The sequence below is a fragment of the Melanostigma gelatinosum genome (assembly GCF_949748355.1).
Source record: "Melanostigma gelatinosum genome assembly, chromosome: 18".
NCBI lineage: Eukaryota > Metazoa > Chordata > Actinopteri > Perciformes > Zoarcidae > Melanostigma > Melanostigma gelatinosum.
The window spans coordinates 22,773,914-22,794,444 of record NC_136651.1 but is presented as its reverse complement, the minus strand read 5'-3'; the positions used below and the strand labels follow the sequence as shown (position 1 = coordinate 22,794,444).

The 20,531-nt window shown below is 47.4% G+C and overlaps 1 protein-coding gene across 1 annotated transcript in view; it reads right to left on the bottom strand.

Annotated features, from left to right (window-relative positions):
• The window catches only part of pip5kl1 (phosphatidylinositol-4-phosphate 5-kinase-like 1), a gene marked incomplete at both ends in the record, with an annotated part of 47,093 nt that overhangs the window by 14,908 nt on the left and 11,654 nt on the right, over positions 1-20,531 (bottom strand). The window contains 3 exons of the mRNA XM_079289060.1: positions 14,859-14,983; positions 15,336-15,490; positions 15,596-15,646. Of these exons, the coding sequence (XP_079145186.1) occupies positions 14,859-14,983; positions 15,336-15,490; positions 15,596-15,646 (331 nt within the window). The remainder of the gene's footprint in view (positions 1-14,858; positions 14,984-15,335; positions 15,491-15,595; positions 15,647-20,531) is intronic.

Sequence of the window (20,531 nt, the reverse complement as noted above, 5' to 3'; positions counted from 1 at the left end):
TGGACCTGATAGTCACGGAGCTCAGCGAACTAGGAGTGGTGCGTGAGGAGCCAAATCCCATCACAAACAGCCCAATACAGGCAGTCAAAAAGCCTGAGTCATCGGGAGGAGGATGGAGACCTGTTATCAACTTCAAGGCCCTCAACCGCAGGACTGTCGCCAACCGAGCCAGCCTGATCAACCCCCAAGGGACGCTGAAAACACTAAGACTAAAAAGGTACAAATCCTGCATAGATCTGGCAAACGGATTTTTCTCGTTGAGGCTAGCCAAAGCCTCCCAAGGCAAGACAGCGTTCACCCACAAAGGTAAAGCGTACGTCTGGGAACGGCTACCGCAAGGCTACAAAAACTCTCCGAATGTTTTCCAGTCGGCCATAATGGACATACTTGACGGCCTAGAGACAACAATCTACATCGATGATGTATTCATTGCAGATGACACCGAAGAAGAACATCTGCAAAAATTGAGAAAAGTCACAGAACGACTAACAGCGGCAGGCTTGAAACTAAATCTGAAAAAATGCCAATTTGGACGATTCCAAGTGAACTACCTGGGGTTCCAGGTCTCCAACGACCTGGGACTCTCGGACGGATTCCGGGAAAAAGTGGAGCAGATCGACCCGCCAACCTCGCTGAACGAACTACAGAAGGTGCTGGGACTCTGCAACTACGTTAGGGACCATGTCCCTAGCTACCAGAAGTATGCAAGACCACTGTATGTAAAACTACGAAAAGAAAAGCCAGAAGATGCCCACAAGAAGTGGGAATGGACCGCAACGGATCAAAACAGTTTGGAAAACCTGCGGACAGCCATTAAAGAAGCTTTGCGGCTGGAGCCACGAAGCCTTACAACGAAGCTGGTGGCAGAGGTCAGTTGCAACGACGACGACGCAGTGGTAAAAGTGTGCAACGAGGGCGGGGGAATAGTCACTTTGTGGAGCTACACCCTGTCCTCCGTGGAAAAGAAATATCCAGCAGAAGAGAAGGAGTTGGCAGTTCTGGCAAGGTATTGGAGCACCCTGAAAGACCTTGCTCAAGGGCAGGGCATCAGGGTCCTCACGCAAAGCCAGGTCCATCGATTCCTAAGGAAAGCCACGGTAGAGAGCACGAAGGCGACGAACGCGAGGTGGGGACGTTGGGAAGACATCCTGCTGGACCCAGACCTCGAAATCGGCCCTGCACAACCCGTGAGTAAGAAAAAGACGACTCAGGACGAGACGCCATCCGAACCGTTAGAGTGGACTCTATACACCGACGGCTCGAGAAAAGGACAAGACGAGAAAGCCTACTGGGGCTTCATTCTCAAGCACAAGGAGAAGGAGCGCTTCAGACAACGAGGCCAAGTCCCCGGCAGTGCCCAGACCGGGGAGGTGACAGCGATACTGGAAGGTTTGCTCGAGTTGGAGCGAAGAAAGGTGAAAAGAGCTAGAGTCATAACTGATAGTTATTACTGTGCTCAGGCCCTTAACGAAGACCTGTCCATATGGGAAGAAAATGGTTTTGAGAGTGCTAAAAACAAGAAAGTAGCTCACGAAAACCTATGGAGAAAAATAGCCGAATTGCGGCTAACAATGGAGCTCGAAGTGGTGCACCAGAGGGCCCACACGCGAGCAGGAACTCATTGGCAAGGAAACGAAGAAGTGGATTGTTTCGTCCAGATGAGACAAATTGTCTTTGTTGGGATCGAGAAATGGGAAGATTTGCCCAAAGGACGGGTAGTCCCAGAAGAGAATGTGAAGGAGGTGGTGCAAGCAGTGCATGGAGCACTTGGACATGCAGGCACCGTTCCAACGCGAAGGGAACTGGAAAAGCAGCGACTCTGGATTCCTGAAAAAGAAGTCCGCAGAATCCTTCAAGACTGTGAGTTGTGTGGTCGATACAACGCAGGAAGGAGAGGACAAAGAGTGGGAGGACTCACCATTAAAAGTACCGTACCCTGGGGTTCTATCTGCATGGATGTGGCAGGACCCTTAGGGGTACCGGGTAAAAGTGGAGAAAAGTACCTGTTGGTGCTAGTGGACTCCATGTCAGGGTATGTAACCACAAAAGCAGTAAGAAAAGCTAATGGCAACAGTGTTGTTAGCATGCTGGACCAAGTCTGTGGCTACTTAGGGTTGCCTAAAGAGCTCAGGACTGACAACGGAACGCATTTTCGCAACGCAAAAGTGGACCAGTGGTGCCAACAGCATGGGGTAATGAGGATCTACTCTCCCCCATACACCCCCCAGGCCATATGCAAAGAAAGGATTTCTCTCAGAAGAGAATGAAGTATTGACATGGAGAGAAATCAAGAATGATTGTGTGGTCTGCCTGCAGCCGACCACCCTTGACCTCACATGGCAGGGACCCGGAAACAAGAAACCACACCGGGTCACAGGACGAAGAAAAGAATTTAACCGTATGACCCACAAACCAGTGAAGGTTTTGGATGCATATGTATGCGGGTTGTGTCGTATAGAGATATCACCACGGTTGCACTTCGTCATCCAGTGGGATCTGCGGGGGACGAAGCTGAACCTTAAGGACTGTGTCTGCCAATGGGATGGACACAGGCTGCACCTCTGTGCGTCTTGCTCCGTACTCCAGCAGAATGGACTGCTGGTGCAAGCTGGAGCAGCCGAAGGATGGCAGGTGAGAAAGTTTCTTCAGCCGATACAAACCCTGGCACCCGCCTCATGGGAAGGTGCGGGTGCTGCCGCTCCTGTTGATATATCACACGAGGAAACTGGGGAACCCTCGGCACCATCTATGAGCCCACTCGACGGCGAACCACATGTAGCAAGTGGAAACCGGATTGCTGGCCCCATGGGATCTTGGAGGGAGTTGATGCAAAGGAACTGGCCATACAGCCCGGCTCAGGCCGAAGTTACCTACCCGCCCCTGGCTTCCGTACAGATCCCAGCGGCCTTCAGGGTCTTTCGCAGCCCTGATGCCCCAGGGTACGCAGCCACCGCAGCAACCTTACCCGATTGCCGCTTAGAAATGGCAACGCGGGAGGGGTGGCTGGGGCCCTGGGAACTAACAACCTGGCGCCTGTTAATCGAAGATGTGTATTGTGATCCAGATGTGCCAATACGTGAGCTAGACCCGGTGCCAACAGAGGCTGGTGCTCGCGGCACGAATCTCCGGTATAGCATCACGGATCTGGACGCCTTCCACCACACCGGTGCCAGGACCAAGGAAAAGAGTAAGATTTTCACGGTCACCCCAGAGGGGTGGCGGAGAGACGGTGTTATGCAACTACCGGGCTCTTGGGCGGGCAGAGCGGCAATGCCTGCATGGGAGGCCCGCACAATGCGCGTCATGGTGACGCTGAGAACCGTGATGGTTCCATTCGACGGTGTGTACTCCGTTGGGGTGGAGCTGACCAGAGCGGATGAGGAGGTGCCTCCTCCAAACCCACGCACAGATGCAAAGGGTTTAACCGCTTGGGCACGGAAGTCATTTCGCAAACTGCAGCGGGGTGGCAAGCCACGCAGTAGCAGCGCTTAAGAAGCATAGTTGCTGGAAAAACGGAACTTGATTGTCGACATGTCGCTGCCAAACCAACCAAACAAAGATTGCCGGGAACTAAAAAGAGTCTCTCCGTCTCTCCAAGCACGAAAAAGGCCATATCTGCAATTGCCAAACGAAAGAGTCTATTTGGACAGACCCGTACGAGATTTTGCATACCGAAAAGGACTCTGTGGATCCGGCGCTTATTACTGCAGCACTGGTGAATATGAGCGCTCCCCGGACCTGACTGTACCCGGGAAGGAGGCTTTACTGACTAATTTTCGCTCAGGTTGGGAACTCCAGTACGACAGGGCCACTGCCATGGTCCAGTGGACCCATCAAGGGCTGCTACAGCCAGTCCTCTGTTGTCCTGACCTGTCCCCCTGGATCCTGAATACCGCTTTCATCACTGTAAAGGGTATACGGCTGAAGTTGCGGTGGGGTCCTAACTATGCTGATTATTTGCAAGACGCATATGTTGATCTTTGGCTGGGTGAGAATTTGATCTGGACCACCAGCCCGGTCATGCAGCGCCTCATAGCGCTCCACGTGAAAAACAGCGAGCGCTGTGTAATTGAGAACCAAGACATGCCGTTGCGTACGGTGAGTTACCGCCTGCCAAGCCTCGGCCCACCGAACCCGGACCCGGGCCTGTGCATGAGGGATTTGCCTCCTACCAGATCGCGGAGTTGGATGCACACTGGTGCTCCAAGTGAGGCGTGGGCTACGGTGACAGAGCTCCAGATGGAAGACGGCCAGCCATTATACGCAGCCCTCGCTCAAGTCCGGAACCTTGTCAGCCCGGAGGACCGGGTGGCGTACGCATGGCTTGGGGTACATTCTGATGTGCCCGTGATTGCGTTGGACCCCTCCCACGCTTGGTCGTCACCTATTACAAATGGGTGTGGAGGGGGCTGGACTTCGGCATTGGCCAACACCCATCGGTTCTATATCACCAGCTCCTGAAGGGCAGGATTGTTCAGTACGATCCTGACTCTCCCCCGCGCCTCAGCTCCGGCTGCCCCGCTCCACTTCCGGAAGTGATACCGGCCATCACACTGCAGAATCCGAAACCATGGATCTCCCACTTCTACATGGGAGTGTTCAAGAATTTAGGCGATCCTCAACCTTTACCCCCGTCTCATTAAGACGCCCCGGCAAGCGACTGGACCAATCAAGTGAACGACCACGGAATGGAAAACGACTATGGCTTTGCTTAATGGCTAAAGTAGTATCAGTACTAACAGGACTGTGCATCGTCCTGGCTATACTGTACTACTATGGTAGTATCCCATGGGCCCTCACTCATGTAAGGGTGTCCTACACTACCACAAAGAAGTTCGACCAGACATGCTGGACGGTCGACTCTGGAACGATCGTTCTCTCCCAACTTGCTGGACAGAAGAGCACCTCGCCCCGGTTGGACCTTGAGGTTGGGTCTAATGCAACCGGTCAAGTCCAAGAAGGGGGTGGGACGGCACCGAACCTGACAGCTACCATCATCGCGTGGATGACTATCTGGGAACAGAAAATCAACGACACGGGTGAAGAAACAGACTGGGCAGGCGAATTCCAGAAGGTAATAGAGAATTCGACATGGAGGATAGATGAAGTATCTACGCTGGGAGCGGAGATGAAGATTACGGTAATGATGAAGAAAGCAGAAGAAGAAAAAAGGGCACAGTGTAATTGGATCTACCCCGAAAACGGTGTCCCAGGCTGGTACTGTTCATGGGCATGTGTCTCATGGGCAGAGCAAGGGAACGAGGGATACTGGAAACCCGAGGTAACCTATGCAGCGAGCCACCGCAATGATACGTGTTTGGTGATTTTACCGGCAGAAGGAATGTTCTGGGGACACTACAATCTCACCTGTGAGGCCACACAACCGCGACGTAAACCACGGCGGTTTAAAGTTAAAGTGAAGCCACTAGGTAACACCACCAACTGCCAGCAGAACAACATCACCAGCCGAGCTGTGAATGTCACGCAGGTGGAAGAAGAGGAAGAAGAGGAAGTACAACCTACGGCTCAAGAGGACAAAGGAGGGCAGCCGCCGCCGCCACGATTCAGGTCGAGTGACAGTCTTCGGAGAAATAGGAGCAGGATATGGACGAGGCATTGTAAAACAAACAAGCTCCCTCTCCTAGATAAGTGCTTCTGGAATGTGTTCTTTTATTGCGAAGGTCAGAATTACTTCGTAATAACTCCGGTTAACAAACCACAGTATCAGGCTCATAAGTACATCTATCTACCCCAACCTAATGCCCGGCACGAGGACTGGCTCAACAACACCCTGCCATGGATATGGATAACCCAGCTAACACATTTCAAAGGGGCCTTCACGGAGGGATACTCCAGAGCCAGCCACGGCCTTTTGGGACCAAGGACGACCGACATGTATGTACAAAAGCTGCCGAAACCCGAGGATTTAATGACAGCCCCAAGAGGGGATTTCCAAAAAATTTACACTTGTGTGACCACCAAAATGTTCAACGCTCTGAATGGAACAGAGTATCTAGCCGACGGCGCCTCCCCGAGATGCACACTCTGGCAAGAGTGGTATCGGGCTTGGGGAACGTGGCTATATGACTGCACAGGCCTGAAGACGAACCAGACGATCAAAGGAACCCTGCAGGCATGGAAAGAGGCCCACACCAGGGACGACAGCTCAACCTGGTGGGGCCTACAGAAGGATGAAGTGTTAGAATGGGTGGTGCCATGTCTAACGCAAACCACAAACTACTGGGTGAAGTATCAGTACCTGGCCACAGTATACTCGAAAGAAAGAGACATCTGGCCTGGGGTTTGGAGCCGACCAGAACCATATATAGGCCCGCGGCCCTGGAAGATGGAATGCAATCGAGGAAACACGACCTGCAACATCAGCCTGGCTGGGGGACATTGTGAGACTGTGCCAGGATGGAAAGACCATTGCCAGACCCACTATGGAGCAGAATATGAAACCCACGTGCAAGAAGTAACCTGGGTGAAGGATAAAGACAAGAAATGGAGACGGTCAGGGCCTCTGACCAGCAGCTGTACCAACTTAATCCTGGGCCATCGCATGTAAGACAGAGTGAACGTGAACGGCCAAATCATTCCCCCAGTAACCGACCCTACAGTCTTTTTAGCTGAGGGCCACGCCTTCAGGAAAAGCCTCTGCGAAGGTAAAGAAGACAAAGGATTTGAATGGGTAGGGGCTAACCGCCTCTATGGGAACGGAACATGTTACGAGCCAGAAGAACACTGGCTGAGTTGCGGGAGCGGCCGACGAGAACACGAGTGCAGTTGGATCGAACTAACAGGTGCCTCCATGGTCGGGACCGCAACCATCGTAGTGGAAGAATTGGCAGGGAAGATTGGAGAAGGATTCACGGTCATAAAGGGCTGGATGGGGAGTTTGTTCTCCTGGCTTTGGCCTTATTTGTTGATGATAATTGGAATTGTGATCGTGGGCCTAATAATCTGTGCCGCCATTAAGGGCGGGGTAGCAGCCACTGTTGCCTCGTGCTTTAAGGGGAAGTTGAAGGATAAAGGAGAAGTGAAGAAGGGACTCCTCCCACGGAGGAGGGAGGAGTCCACCCTCCTATAAAGGGTGAACCACTGGAGCGCCATAGCCATTGCAGACCCGGAACCTCAACCAAGAGCCTCATACTGAGATAAGAACGAATAAACCTAAAAAGCCAAGATGACCAACGCGACCAACACCACAACCACTGAACCTCCAGACATGACCACCTTCGGAGTGAGTATAACTGAAGCATTACAGAACTCCTCCGACGCAGCACGCAGATGCAGGCCAGTGATTCTATTAACCGAACTGGACTTTTGGGTCCTTGAGATCATATGGTTCTTCTACTGTTGCATGGGCAAATGGTCCATAGATCAGCCGCTAAGAATACTAGCCCTAGCTGTAGGGTGTCTGAAAACAGGAATCGAAAACATCTATCGAGGATCGATGTGGCTTACCCTGTCCTGGTTCGCTACTTACCTCCTGGGGAGAATCCACATCGACTCCACTCGCTTCGGTCTAGTAAAGGCCGGAATCGTGATCATCTGGATGGGAATCGACGTCGCTGCAGTTTTCTACAACCCCCTGAAGATGGTCTCGGCTATCGTCGAGGCCATGCTGGCGTTTGCGGCCCTGGCGTATCTCGTGGTCATGACCATGGCTATAAAAGAAAGAGGAAGAGGGCGTTGGCTCCACAAGATCGGCGCCATTGCTCTTTGGGGCATAGGTTGGGGCATAATTGTCGCCATCTACTGGGCGGGTTCTGAATCATCAATCGGGATAGCAGCTTGGCTCATGATGTATGAGCCTCTGTTTCCGAGAAGGAATGGGCCTACAAGCCCAGGCCTAACACCTCCTCCAATGGTGTTGGCGTCTCCATGGCTGCATTCTCTGGCTGAAAGGCGCTCTACAAAGCGCTCCAATACTGAGAGGGGGCCTTAAAAAAAATGAAAATAAGACCACCCCCTGCTTGCTACGCTTGGCTTGTAAAATGCGCTGAAAAATGTAATAATTAATGAAGTCTTTGTGTTCAACATCATTCAGGAGGAGGCCCGCTGTATCTGCTGTGGGATCCCCCCGGAGCAAACATGGCACCTGTGGGAGGTAAACCAAGCCCTATGGTGCACCCAGTGCTACCTGGGGCAATTCCCGATAGGAGCAGCCAGCGGCCTCTTCTGCAAAGGAAGTACCCCTTATATGCCTGCAATGAATGTGGTCGACTGTATGGAATTAGAGGCTAAGGCAAAACCCGTGTGGAGTTCCGCTGGGAGAACCCCACCAGGGGGTCCTGCTCTACACTGATGGTATATACTGCCCAGTATATACAAAAATATGGGCGTACCCTGATGGCATCCGAGTGTCCACCACCCACCTCACCGATGGCCGTTTCGTCGTCATTGGACCACGCCTGCCCGCCCTGCCGTATCCCGTACCAACTCCAGAAGAGGATAACGACGCAGCAAGCATCACGGGTGTGGAACACCGAGACGTGGGTAGCCAGACAACGATCGCAGGGATAATACCAACCCTGATGGGGATGTGGGGATACGACGAGGACTGCGGCGAGCTGGTGGAGGTTATCCCTGAAGGATTGGCGGTTCATCGCGGGTCCGAGGACAGAGCATCAACCAGCCCAGTCCCTACCCCGGCCTCCCTCTCCCCAGACAGCATTCTGGACCAGAATGTGTTAGCCCTGGTACTGAGCCTGGACGAGCAGATGAAGGATGCCAAAGATGACAACGCCCTCCTGGATTTCCAGCCACCAGGCCTGGATGGCCTGATGGTGATCGACAGCTGGCAACACGAATCAGAGCCGGAGGACGACGTTCTCATCATCACCGCCGAGGACGACGATGAGTTCTTAGAGGATTACTTGGGGCACAATGCGGCAGCCTGAGACCTCAAGAAGGGGGTGTCAAGAAGAGTTGACCCCTCAGAGCTGCCTCGGTAACATGTGAGCACATTCAAGGGAGAATCAGGATATAAGAGCACAAAGCATATACTCAGAATAAAGTGTAATCAAAAGATAAAGTGTATGAATTATATAACGAAATGTTTAATCAATATGTAACGAATGTTTAAATGCATAGAGTGATTTAACTATTGTAATAAGTGTTTAACAAATGTTCTGTGTAACTGGAGCTGAGATAGAAATGTATAGTCAGAATGACTTGCGATGAACGTACTAGTCAGAATGACTTTGCAGAAATCAGAGGCAGATGTTATGGGTGGAGTTAGGAGATGTTGCAAGAGATGAGTCAGAGGCAGGAAGCCTGGACTTGTACGGACTTGTTCAAGAACCCAACGCCCTTTCCAGAGGGTGGGGGGATGAGATCATGTATTGAACAAGGGGGGCTGATACAGCCCGAATGAGAAATAAAAGGAGACGTTTGCAGGCAGCACACTGGGATTTCAACACGAGTGCCGTCCAAGAGCACCGAGGGAAGATACGGACGATCGCAACTGATGTATTGAGGACTTCGTCTCCGTTCACGGAAAGAAGGCCGCTGTTCGTGGACAACAAGAATTAAAGACGGAGGTTTTCCTCTCCCCACTGCTCGACTCTTAACATCTGGACAACGGAGAAGACGCAGCAGCCCGAGAAAGACTTTGTACTGAGTTTTGAGGACTGTTGAACGGGCTCCGCTGCAGAGCAGGAGGACCGAGTGTCTGGCCAGACCTTCGCTCCTAACAACTCCAAAAGAACCTTTTCATCGCACCATTGAACATCCAGCTCCAGCCGAGCCGTCTCGGCATCTAAAACTAATGAGTATAATCGAAGAAGAAAATTAAAGTAACAAATCAAGTGTAGTGACATTTTATGTGAGCTGTAGCTTTAACCCTTGCAAACTAACCAAATATAACCTGCAATAAATATCTAATCTGCATTTAAAGTAAATTTCTCAAGTGCATTCATTTGCTCAAGTAGTAAAAAGTTCCTCGTGGTAGTAAAAAGTTAAAGCCATTGTATGTCTAACAACTGAGTTCTGAAAGGTTATCCTAGAGACCGAATCCACTTAACAATCCCTTACGGTTTTAGAAAGAATTAATCCTAGCCGTTAAAACCTAACCTGGCATTTACCAAGAGCACGGATCCATAAGAGGGAAGCTGCCATAACCGACGCGACTGGTGGGAGCGCCCGGGGCCAGGACTGGTCTCTCGGCCGAGTGCGCTCAGACCGGAGGAAGCAGGGTAGACGTTGGGAGTAACGGCAGTTAGCGGAGCCAGGCGAGTTCCCTCGCCAGAACACCAGCTCGACAATCTTTTAATAGAGAGCTGAGTCAGTAAGTAGCCCCGTATCGGGCCAGAAGTACCCCAGGATCTAACACAGCGGAGCTGGATCAGTCTGTTGGAGAAAGTGCTCCGCTGTCCCTGCAGTAGGTGGTGGAGAGGGTGATCCGGGTTATCCAATATGGATAATAGTTTCTTCCGTGTCCTCCTCTCCACCACCTCTTCCAGATTGTCTTGTTTGCAGCCAATGATGGAGCCGGCCTTCTTAACTAGTTTGTTAAGTCTTTTAGTGTCACCGGCTCCAATGCTGCTCCCGCAGCAGACTACGGCGAAGTACAGTGCACTGGCCACAACGGGCTTATCTCGATAAGCCCGTCCAGGGATGTGGGTAGCTCGAACGAGATTAGTTAGTCTTTGACGTAATCTGCTAGACCGAGCAAATATGCGTCACACTGGGCGGTCATGTTCCATGAACTTAATCATGCCTTGGTCTGGAAATCAAAAGGCATAGTCCGTGACAGGTTGGTGACCCTGCTGAACCCACATTAGCCCTTCGGTGACTTCCGGTCCCCTGGACACCACCCCGAAAACCTTGCGTAGTTCGTCGGCGAAGGACTGGAAGGAAGCACAGGCAGAGTATGACGATCCCATTCCGCCGTTCCCCACAGGAGAGCTCTCCCCATCAGGTGGTTGATGGTGAATGCCACTCTGAAGTAAAGGTCTGGGGTTGCAACGCAAACAGGATGGAACAGTTCGTCAGGAATGCGTTGCAATCCTCAGGATCCCCAGCGTAACGTTCTGGCGCCCCTACCCGGGGGTCCGAGACCGGCGTTGAACGTGCTGGTTCGGCCCCAGAGTGGACCGAAGCAGGTGACGGCGACCATGCTGCGTTGGTCTGAGTTGTGGCTGCTGAGAGTTGCTGTACCTGGTCAATCAAGGTGGTCAGGATCTGGTTCTGATTCGCCAGAGTGTGGTGAACCTCAGCGGTGTTGGTGACCACCAGGGTCTCGTGTTGCTGTATCGCCTCTTCGATCAACACGAACCGGGCCTGTGATGTGGTGTCGTATGCTGGGTCCATGTTATGGCCAGATCGTACTGTAATGGGTATGGTAAGGACCCAGGAGCAGTACGACAAACACCAGGGATAGTTTGAACCAACGCTTTATTTTCCTCTGGACACAACAGGAAGAAAATCATAGAGAAACAGCAGCAGCATCTGGTGGTCGAGGACAGAAGGCTGAGTGAGTTACCGTGGCAGAGGCAAGGCGGTGTAGTCCAAAACAGGCAGGGTCGGCAGCGGGGAATCAGTCCATGGGTATTTCAAACGAAAAATTAGTGATGGCCTATTAGTGCCACTGCTATGCATAAACATACTTGTTGTCTTGCATACAAAACTGAGCAATTAAAATAATGGAAAGATTCATGTTTTTTGGTCGAGTTACAAAACAATCCATTTTCGCTCATAACAATGGCCATACACTTGGCACAATAATATACTGGTCTCAGTAGTTGGCTGTTGTGGATAGGAGCTGCAGTGTTTTAGCCAGGAATATCTTGCAAAAATGATTGCACAAGGATTCGTTGTTGAAGTATCTTCTTTTCAAATAATATTGCAGGGTGCGTCCTTGTGTCTGGGATCTTGGTCAGCTGGGGACTGAATAGGCTCTCTGTCAATCACGGGGAACCTGACAGAGCCAGCATGTAACATGCGGCCTCGTGATTGGCACAGAAGCGATAGGGCCGGGTTCTGTTCTTTGTGTGCAGGAGGCTTGGAGGGACAGGTTCAGGCTAGTCTTACGCTGTCAGTGAACCGGTGCCCAGCTTGAGAGAGCTCCTGTGTGTTGCTGAATGTGTGCATTTCTGACTGAAATATATTTCATACTGCCTCCATTTATCCATTCGCTACAATATATTGGATTCATGTTAATGTGTATTTAAAGACATTTAAATTTGTGGGGAAAAAAATGTGTCTAATCAACCAAAAATGTTACGACCCCCCTGCAGTACCTCCGCGGACCCCCTGTTGAAGACCTCTGATATAGATAAATATATAATTCAAAAGACAGGATAAGAATCAATAATAATATATATTATAATTGTATATGTATGTCTCTATATTTCAATGGGGGTGTAGATTCTGATACAAACAAGGCTGTGTTTAAACTACGATTGGTGGTGTTTCAGATGTGTGAAGCCTTTATCGGTCCATGTGTGGAAATTTTGTCGTATCTTGTTGCTCAGAAAATCAGGATTGTTCCAGCTAGGTGCATATTAGATGGTGCAAAAGTAGTGTTTGGGACTTTGTTAAATTTTCAACAGGCTTTCAGAGTTTCTACTATGTTTTGAAACAAGGATGGCATTTGATAGACTGGAGCAGAGGTCTTCAACAGGGGGTCCGCGAAATGTTTGGTTGATTCGACAATTAAAAAAAAGAAATTAAAAAAAGTTTTTATTTTTTTTCTCTAAATATGAATCTGTCCATTATTTTAATAGTTCAGTATTGTATGAAAGATAACAGGTATGTTTATGCATGGCAGTGGCACTAATAGGCCATCACTCATTTTTCATTTCCACGTTTAAAATGAAGACATCAGTTTGAATATCTTGTATGCATGATTATCATGCAGTTGACAGACAATGTTGATATTGGCATTGGTATCAGCTGACAAGGTATGTTTCTAAATGTCAGTGGCACGGCCACCCTACTCACTATACCTTACACATGTTTAAAATAAAAACATGAATATATGAACCTGTGTATTATTTGAATAGCTTAGTATTGAATGCACAATAAAGAGGTATACGCGGTACTAGGCCCATTTAATATAAAACACATTTTTATACAATATATATCGTCGGGGGTCCCTGCTCCATCTCTCTATCTCAGTTTGGGGGTCCTTGGCCTGAAAATGTTGAAGATCTGAAATCGAATGCCTTTACAAACTGTTTGTTCTCTGTATAACCATGTGTTATCTGACTGATTTGGGTGGATCCATTTAAAAATGTATTGAAGTTGATTTGCTAAAGAGTAATGGAAAAAAGTGGGGCTTCAAGTCCATCTTGTGTTTTTGGTTTTTGAAAGATGTGGCCTGTTAAATTTTTGGTGTTTTATTTTCTTAATTGAGCAGTGGCGGGCTGTGCATTTTATACCTGGGCCTTCACTGCTGGTCCTGCAGCTGAAATACCACCTTATAACCACATTGTGGTACCACAGCTAATTTTTAAGTCTAACTACGTACATCTTCGTATTAAACCGTTCGGTACGAGTCGTTTGATTAACGCTCGAGCATTTAGAGAATGCAAAAGCCTAAATTCAGGAAAATATAATGTTCTCAGCTGGTCTGGCTGTGGGATCCACCGTCATTCCTGAATGACAAGCCGCGACCCAAAGAGATTATCATAGGATTTTACTTTCACAACTTCAACGTTGAACGTACTGCTCTGCAGTGTCTTTCCTCCTCTCAGCACCCTGTGTCATGGTGTGGTACAGCTTCCTCGGGCAGAATGCCCATATTTTATTGGCTGAGCTGCATCACGTGATGTGATTCACCATCTATCAGCCTTTGCTGTTAAGTTTCGCGGCAGAGCTACACATGGACACTGAGCTGCATGTAATGCTGACGTCATTATAGGACGGCTCGCAGACGCTGATACATCAAAGAACACGCCCAACATGTCAAACTAAAGATCTGATTGGTTGAACACTATGACAATCAACAGTATCGTCCCCATTCACTTAACCTGCACATGGATGCACTTGTGAGTCTGCAAGCCTCTGGCTCTGTTCTACCTAGAGACACAGAGGTGAGATCTGATTGGATAAAAGCTCTACTTAAAACAAGCTGCACTGGAAGCAGAGCAACTGAGGAAGACAGTAGCTGTGCAATGAGAACATAAGATAATGGGGAAAATATTTGTGTGAATTATAATACATGTAATGTATTTAGGAAAAATTATTCAATTATAAAATAGATTTTTTTTTTTTATATATATAGATTTGTGATACTGTTTAGGCCAGCAGAGAAGGCCTTGCAGGCCCTGACGCCCGCCACTGCAATTGAGTAATGATCAAGAGATTTGAACCAGAAGAGGGTGGGTTGCGATGGGACCATTCATTTTAAGAAAGCATTTTAACTGTAGCTAGTCTTGAATCAAGTCAATGCGCAGGCGTTGGCGTTGTGTGCTTGTCAGTATCACTATCACAAATTGACATTTTTATCCAGTTTTAAGCCACATGTTATACAACACTTCTAGATCTTGGTTGTTTTGATCCATACGTTTTTAACCAAGCGCACAATGTTAGCCATCACATTCTAGACTTTTTAAGAGTGTATTTGCTACTTGACTTGTTTTTTTTTGTGAATCAGCTGTCACCTCTGCTAAAACCAGAACAAGACTGTGGGCTCCATGTTAGAAACCCCTGCGTGTAAGGTTCTGTGACCTCCCTTTCAGCGGCTGCTACCACCTACTACTGGTTGCTAAACTTTAAAACTTTCATGCACGTTTAGCACTGAACTGCCATTTCAGTTAGTAATTCCTAGTGCTCTGCTTTGGTTAGATATCTGGGCCAAATACAGTTTATTATTGTGTGTGTGTGTGTGTGTGTGGTGTGTGTACCTAGGAACTTGACCAGCAATGAATGGGGGAACTTCTTCAGATGTTCCATGTAGATCTTCAGGTTGGCCAGAAAGAATTTGATTTCCCTTTTGTTCTGGGTCTTCAAGAAGAAGCGCTTATCATTTCTAGAAGTCCAAAAGCACAGAGGAAATAGATTTCTATCCTCTCAGTAACAAGAAGCCACACTCGGACCCTTAAATAAAGCGTTGCTATTTTGATTCTATATTTTATCTTAGGTTAACCAATTCCAAACAAAATATTGGAGGTATTCATTACATTGGTCATTCAGCTATGAGTTGCAACAACTTACTTTCTTAAACTGTGAGATAATAGAAGCACCTGTTGCACACCAAAGTACACTTCTGTCATTGACCATGTGTAAATTGAGTTATTCCTATGCAAGGTGTCAGGTTTAGAGTTATGGTTAGAGATACATTCAGGGTTGGAGGCTAGGTAAATAGGTCTGTGATGACTCACGTCAGGAAGAAGTCTGCCTTGCTCTTGGAGTTGCTGATGAACTGGAGGTAGCAGTTTTCAGAGCAGAGCGACTGCTGATATTCCTGCTCAGTCATTCCTAAAGAGCCACGCAGGCTGGCAAATACCGGGCCTGCAAATGTCTTCATTGTAAAGTCCTACAGACACACACATACACACACAAACAACTAAATATGCAGGTGGAAGCATTCCACACAATAACAAATTTGAGTTATGTTAGTTACTGAGACACAGCCACCTACCTTATGAAGCCAAGTGTTCTCTAATCTGTAATCATCATCTGACAGTTCATTCTAAAGTAGGAACAAGAGGAAAGTCATTGAGAATAAGAAGGCCTAATTATGTATTAACTAAGCTTAACAATAATATCTATAAATATATATCATGGATACTAATAAAAAAATCTAATTCAGAAAGCTACAACAAGCAACCATGAAGAATAATTGTTGGCAAATGTAATCAGAGTCATAAACAAACTTAAACAATTATTAAGCCATTATTATTTCTACCGGTTAGACTATAATGTTGTACCGCATGTCTGCATGTGGTTTGTCCAAGTGATGTTGCCGTGCCCCAGCAGAAGCTGTTGCTCGACGTATCACATGCAAGCGCCTGGTTATTATGTGCGTGGGTTGAGACTAATTAATTCTCGTTTATACTTTCCGCAAGGACATCAACTGATACATCAACTGAGCAAACTGTTGCATCTTTAATCCTTCCTGAGGGTTTCTCATCGTGGCAAACCAATATTTTACTGTAGGGGGCGGTGATCAGAACTCACGTCTACATCATGGTTTCATAAAAGAATAGAAGAATTTCATTGTTTACAAAATGGCAACCCAAGACAAGGAGCTGCTGTGTTTATTAATCCCGCCGCAATTGAAAAGAAAGGAGAGGAGGTGGTCCGCACAGACACTAAATAAACTAGCCCCATTCCGGCACAATTCCTCTTCTTTTACTGATACAAGTGAAATTTCCCTCCAGACATTTTAGGCCATCTGGCTATTTCTATGATGTTTCATTGAGGAGTTGTACAGATGCCTGTACTTCCTCACTTCTTCCACTGGCAGCTCATGGAGATTCTCTATTTCTCCACCCATGCGCTTCCACGTACTTAGGAAATGTTGGATGTGCACAACAGGCAAAACAAGACACTTGCAACCCCCGCAGAAAGATGAATCTCAATCACTCTCGTCACAGTGTAGCTGACTAAATGGTAAATGTCTGTACTTGTGTACAGTGGCGGGCCGTCAGGGCCTGCAAAGCCTAAACAGAATCACAAAGTTATATCTATTTTATAATTTAATCATTTTTCTTAAATACACTACATGTATTATAATCTATAAAAATATTTTCCCCATTATCTTATTTTCTCATTGCACAGCTCCTGTCTTCCTCAGTTGCTCTGCTTCCAGTGCAGCTTGTTTTAAGTAGAGCTTTTATCCAATCAGATCTCACCTCTGTGTCTCTAGGTAGAACAGAGCCAGAGGCTTGCAGACTCACAAGTGCATCCATGTGCAGGTTAAGTGAATGGGGACGATACTGTTGATTGTCATAGTGTTCAACCAATCAGATCTTTAGTTTGACATGTTGGGCGTGTTCTTTGATGTATCAGCATCTGCGAGCCGTCCTATAATGACGTCAGCATTACATGCAGCTCAGTGTCCATGTGTAGCTCTGCCGCGAAACTTAACAGCAAAGGCTGATGGATAGTGAATCACATCACGTGATGCAGCTCAGCCAATCAAATATGGGCATTCTGCCCGAGGAAGCTGTACCACACCATGACACAGGGTGCTGAGAGGAGGAAAGACACTGCAGAGCAGTACGTTCAACGTTGAAGTTGTGAAAGTAAAATCCTATGATAATCTCTTTGGGTCGCGGCTTGTCATTCAGGAATGACGGTGGATCCCACAGCCAGACCAGCTGAGACCATTATATTTTCCTGAATTTAGGCTTTTGCATTTACTAAATGCTCGAGCGTTAATCAAACGACTCGTACCGAACGGTTTAATACGAAGATGTACATAGTTACAGCCTTAAAAATGAATAATAGCTGTGGCGCCATAATGTGGGTATAAGGTGGTATTTCAGCTGCAGGACAGCAGCGAAGGCCCAGGTATAAAATGCACGGCCCGCCACTGTGATTGTCATATTCTTCAATGAATCAGATCTTTAGTTTGACATGTTGGGCGTATTCTTTGACGTGTCAGCGCTGCGTGATTGGTCAGTGGGCTAGCCTGACATGTTGGGCGGTGACAATCCCAATATCTGCTGCCTCTGTCGAGCTGACATTTTCAGCCCTGAAACACATTAAAACGTATTCAAGAAATACAACTGGGGAGGCTCGACTGTCTTCACTGGCGTCCATGAATGGAGACTTTTTTTTGTCAAAAGCTACTAGTGACAAATCTAGCGACTTGTTCTGGTGTTGGACAATTTTCTGGTGTTTTGACGTTAGTGCAGAACGTACGTGCTTTGTCGTGAATGAGCAGCGGGTGCTGCCGTGAGCCCCTCCTCCGCCGCCCACAGAAGCCTCGCGCTGCAGTCAGAGCAGAGAGTAGACGCACTCTCGGCAGATAGTGTATCTATAGGTGTTGGCTTCATTTTTACACCAAACAAATAATAACCGTAGCTGTGTTTCAGCTGCAGGACAGCAGTGAAGGCCCAGGTATAAAATGCACGGCCCGCCACTGTTTTTAGGACAGCCAATAGCTACTTTCCTTACTGCGGAGTTGGCAACACTGCCTCCTTCGACACGTCAGAGTCTCAAGAAGACAGTGGGCGTAAGCTGGACAGAATCGTTAGCCAGTAAAAATCAAAAATGCGCCGTGCCACGCCGAGCGTAAAAACCGATACGCCATCAGTGAAATCCCCCCCCATGCTTGTCTGAACCCCCTTTCTTCAGGAAACAGTTAAAAAACACACAGGATATACGTAGCAACAGTGTTTTTAGCCGGGAACCGGAATATTATTCTTTTGTCTTCATTCTCAAAGTACGAAGCATTTATGATTTTTTCTGCGGTGGAGCGGCTTGTTCTTCTGGTGCTTGTTGGCTGTATCTTTGTAATGGTTTCACGGAGAGCAATTCTGAAGTTATCTCTGGATTCTGTGTCGAATTCTCTTGCTTTCAGATGTATTGGTTGGTCGTGTTAGCCGTTAGCTTTGTGTTCATAGCTTTGTTCGGAGTGCGTAGCTCGCCGAGTCATGGCGAAAAATACGTGATATTGTGGTAAATCTTCCAGTTTATATTAGTTTGTGGATAATTGTGTTTGCAGTGTGTAAAATGGCTTCGATGATATTTTTGCCCAGAATCTCTTCGTTAAGTCTGTATATAACATGTGTGTAGCATTCATTATATTGGTTTCTGAAAAGTGCATTCTACGACACTCTCTTCGCTTAACTTTCACGCTGAAACCCCAAATGGTCCTCGCTCGGTACCAGAAGGTTGTGTTCATGTGGCTGTTCGGAATTTCACTTTCAAGACTGTGTGCGTGCGAACAACAAGTAAGCAAACGTAAATTTTGGTGTTAGTTGATGTCATACGTTTTAGTGTGTCATCTACACGGCAATCTAGTCTGATATATTTAGCCGCTCGTTCGTTGTTGGCTAAGTGGCGACTGTAGGAGATACAATGTACAGCTTATTCAGCACGATGCCTTATCATTGCATGTTTCTTTCTACCAAAGCAATGTTTGTACAAAGGTTTCAGAAATGATGCCTGAGTTACTCTTTTATTTCTGGTTTGTATTTGTTCATATTAGGCATCTACTATACATCTATGCTGACATGTATGGTACAACAACCTGTTACTTTATACAAAGGTTTTTACTAATTACATGTATATCTGTTTCAGAACCACACACTTGCTTGTTTGACTACTGTCAATAAACCTCTCCAAGGAACATCTTGTCTGGAGTGCATTTAACAAGGAAAGAAGAGGAAAGCAAGTGAGGTAAAGGAAGTGGTGAAGAAATAATATAAAATAGGGATCTTAACTTCATTCATACATGAAATGTGTATGCTTCTCAGCAGCAGGATCCTTGAGAGCTGGGATAAAATACTGAATAAACGGTTTGAAAGGAAATATCTGTAATTATTATTATTATCAGGCAATGAGTGTAAATTGATGGCTAAAGCATTTGATCAATGATATGTTGTTTTCCTTTAATTCACGGGTAAAGCATATATCTCAAGCCACTGTATGTTCTAGGTAGAAGGTGTGTGTTGTGTTTTTTGGGGGCTCTGCAAATACAACACAACGGACGGGCAGTCATACATCCGCCAGCTGAGTCAGCAGTGTGTTTGACTGGGATTAGAGTGAAGCAGCACCACACAGGGCAGTCCACGGATGTTGGACTGCCCTGTGACCGTTCATTCAGCAGCAGCAGGGTGGACACTGCATAACACTCTCTGGGTTAAGGCTTTGTTTCGGATGCCTTTCAGCTGTGGTATTTGTACATTTTCACAGCTGCCTAGATGTCACAAAACTGGCCACAGAAATCTAAAAACTGTTACAATTGATTGATTCACTCTTGATACTGACTATGCCCTAAAGTAGAGGACACATAACACCTATTTAAAATATAATAATAATATAATTATTATATAATCACTTTATTATTTTGCACCCGAGTTGTCTGACATGCTTTCAATAAATGAACCAGGATGGCCCTTCTGGTCCTGTTAATTGAAGCAACTGATTGTGCTCCCAATTATTGCCAATGCATTTCAGGTGTGAGTGTGTCATGTGACTGTCTATTTAAGCTGATGCACCCGCGCAGAATAAAATACGTGTTTTCTCAGAACTTGACCCAGTGGCTGCAGATTGTTTGTTCTCCCAGGTTTAAATGTGTTGAGTCGGTATATCTCTAGTCAAGCTCTGCAGAACAGGTTATGGGCCCAGATGCGTTAGACGTTTGTGCAAAGAGATATCCGGCGTGAGTAGCCACTGAGAGACATTTGCTTGTGTGCGTATCTCACGGATTGGAGTGCCAGCACCATGAGCGGACATACGAGTTCACGTTGGTCTCGTCTTGTTTTTAATGGGGACGAAAAGAACTATGAACTGTGGGAGACAAAGTTTTTGGGACATCTGCGGTTGCAGAAACTGAAGGACACCATTTTGAATCAGCCCGCCGATGGCGCAGAAGAAAACGCACTGGCTGAGGATGCGGC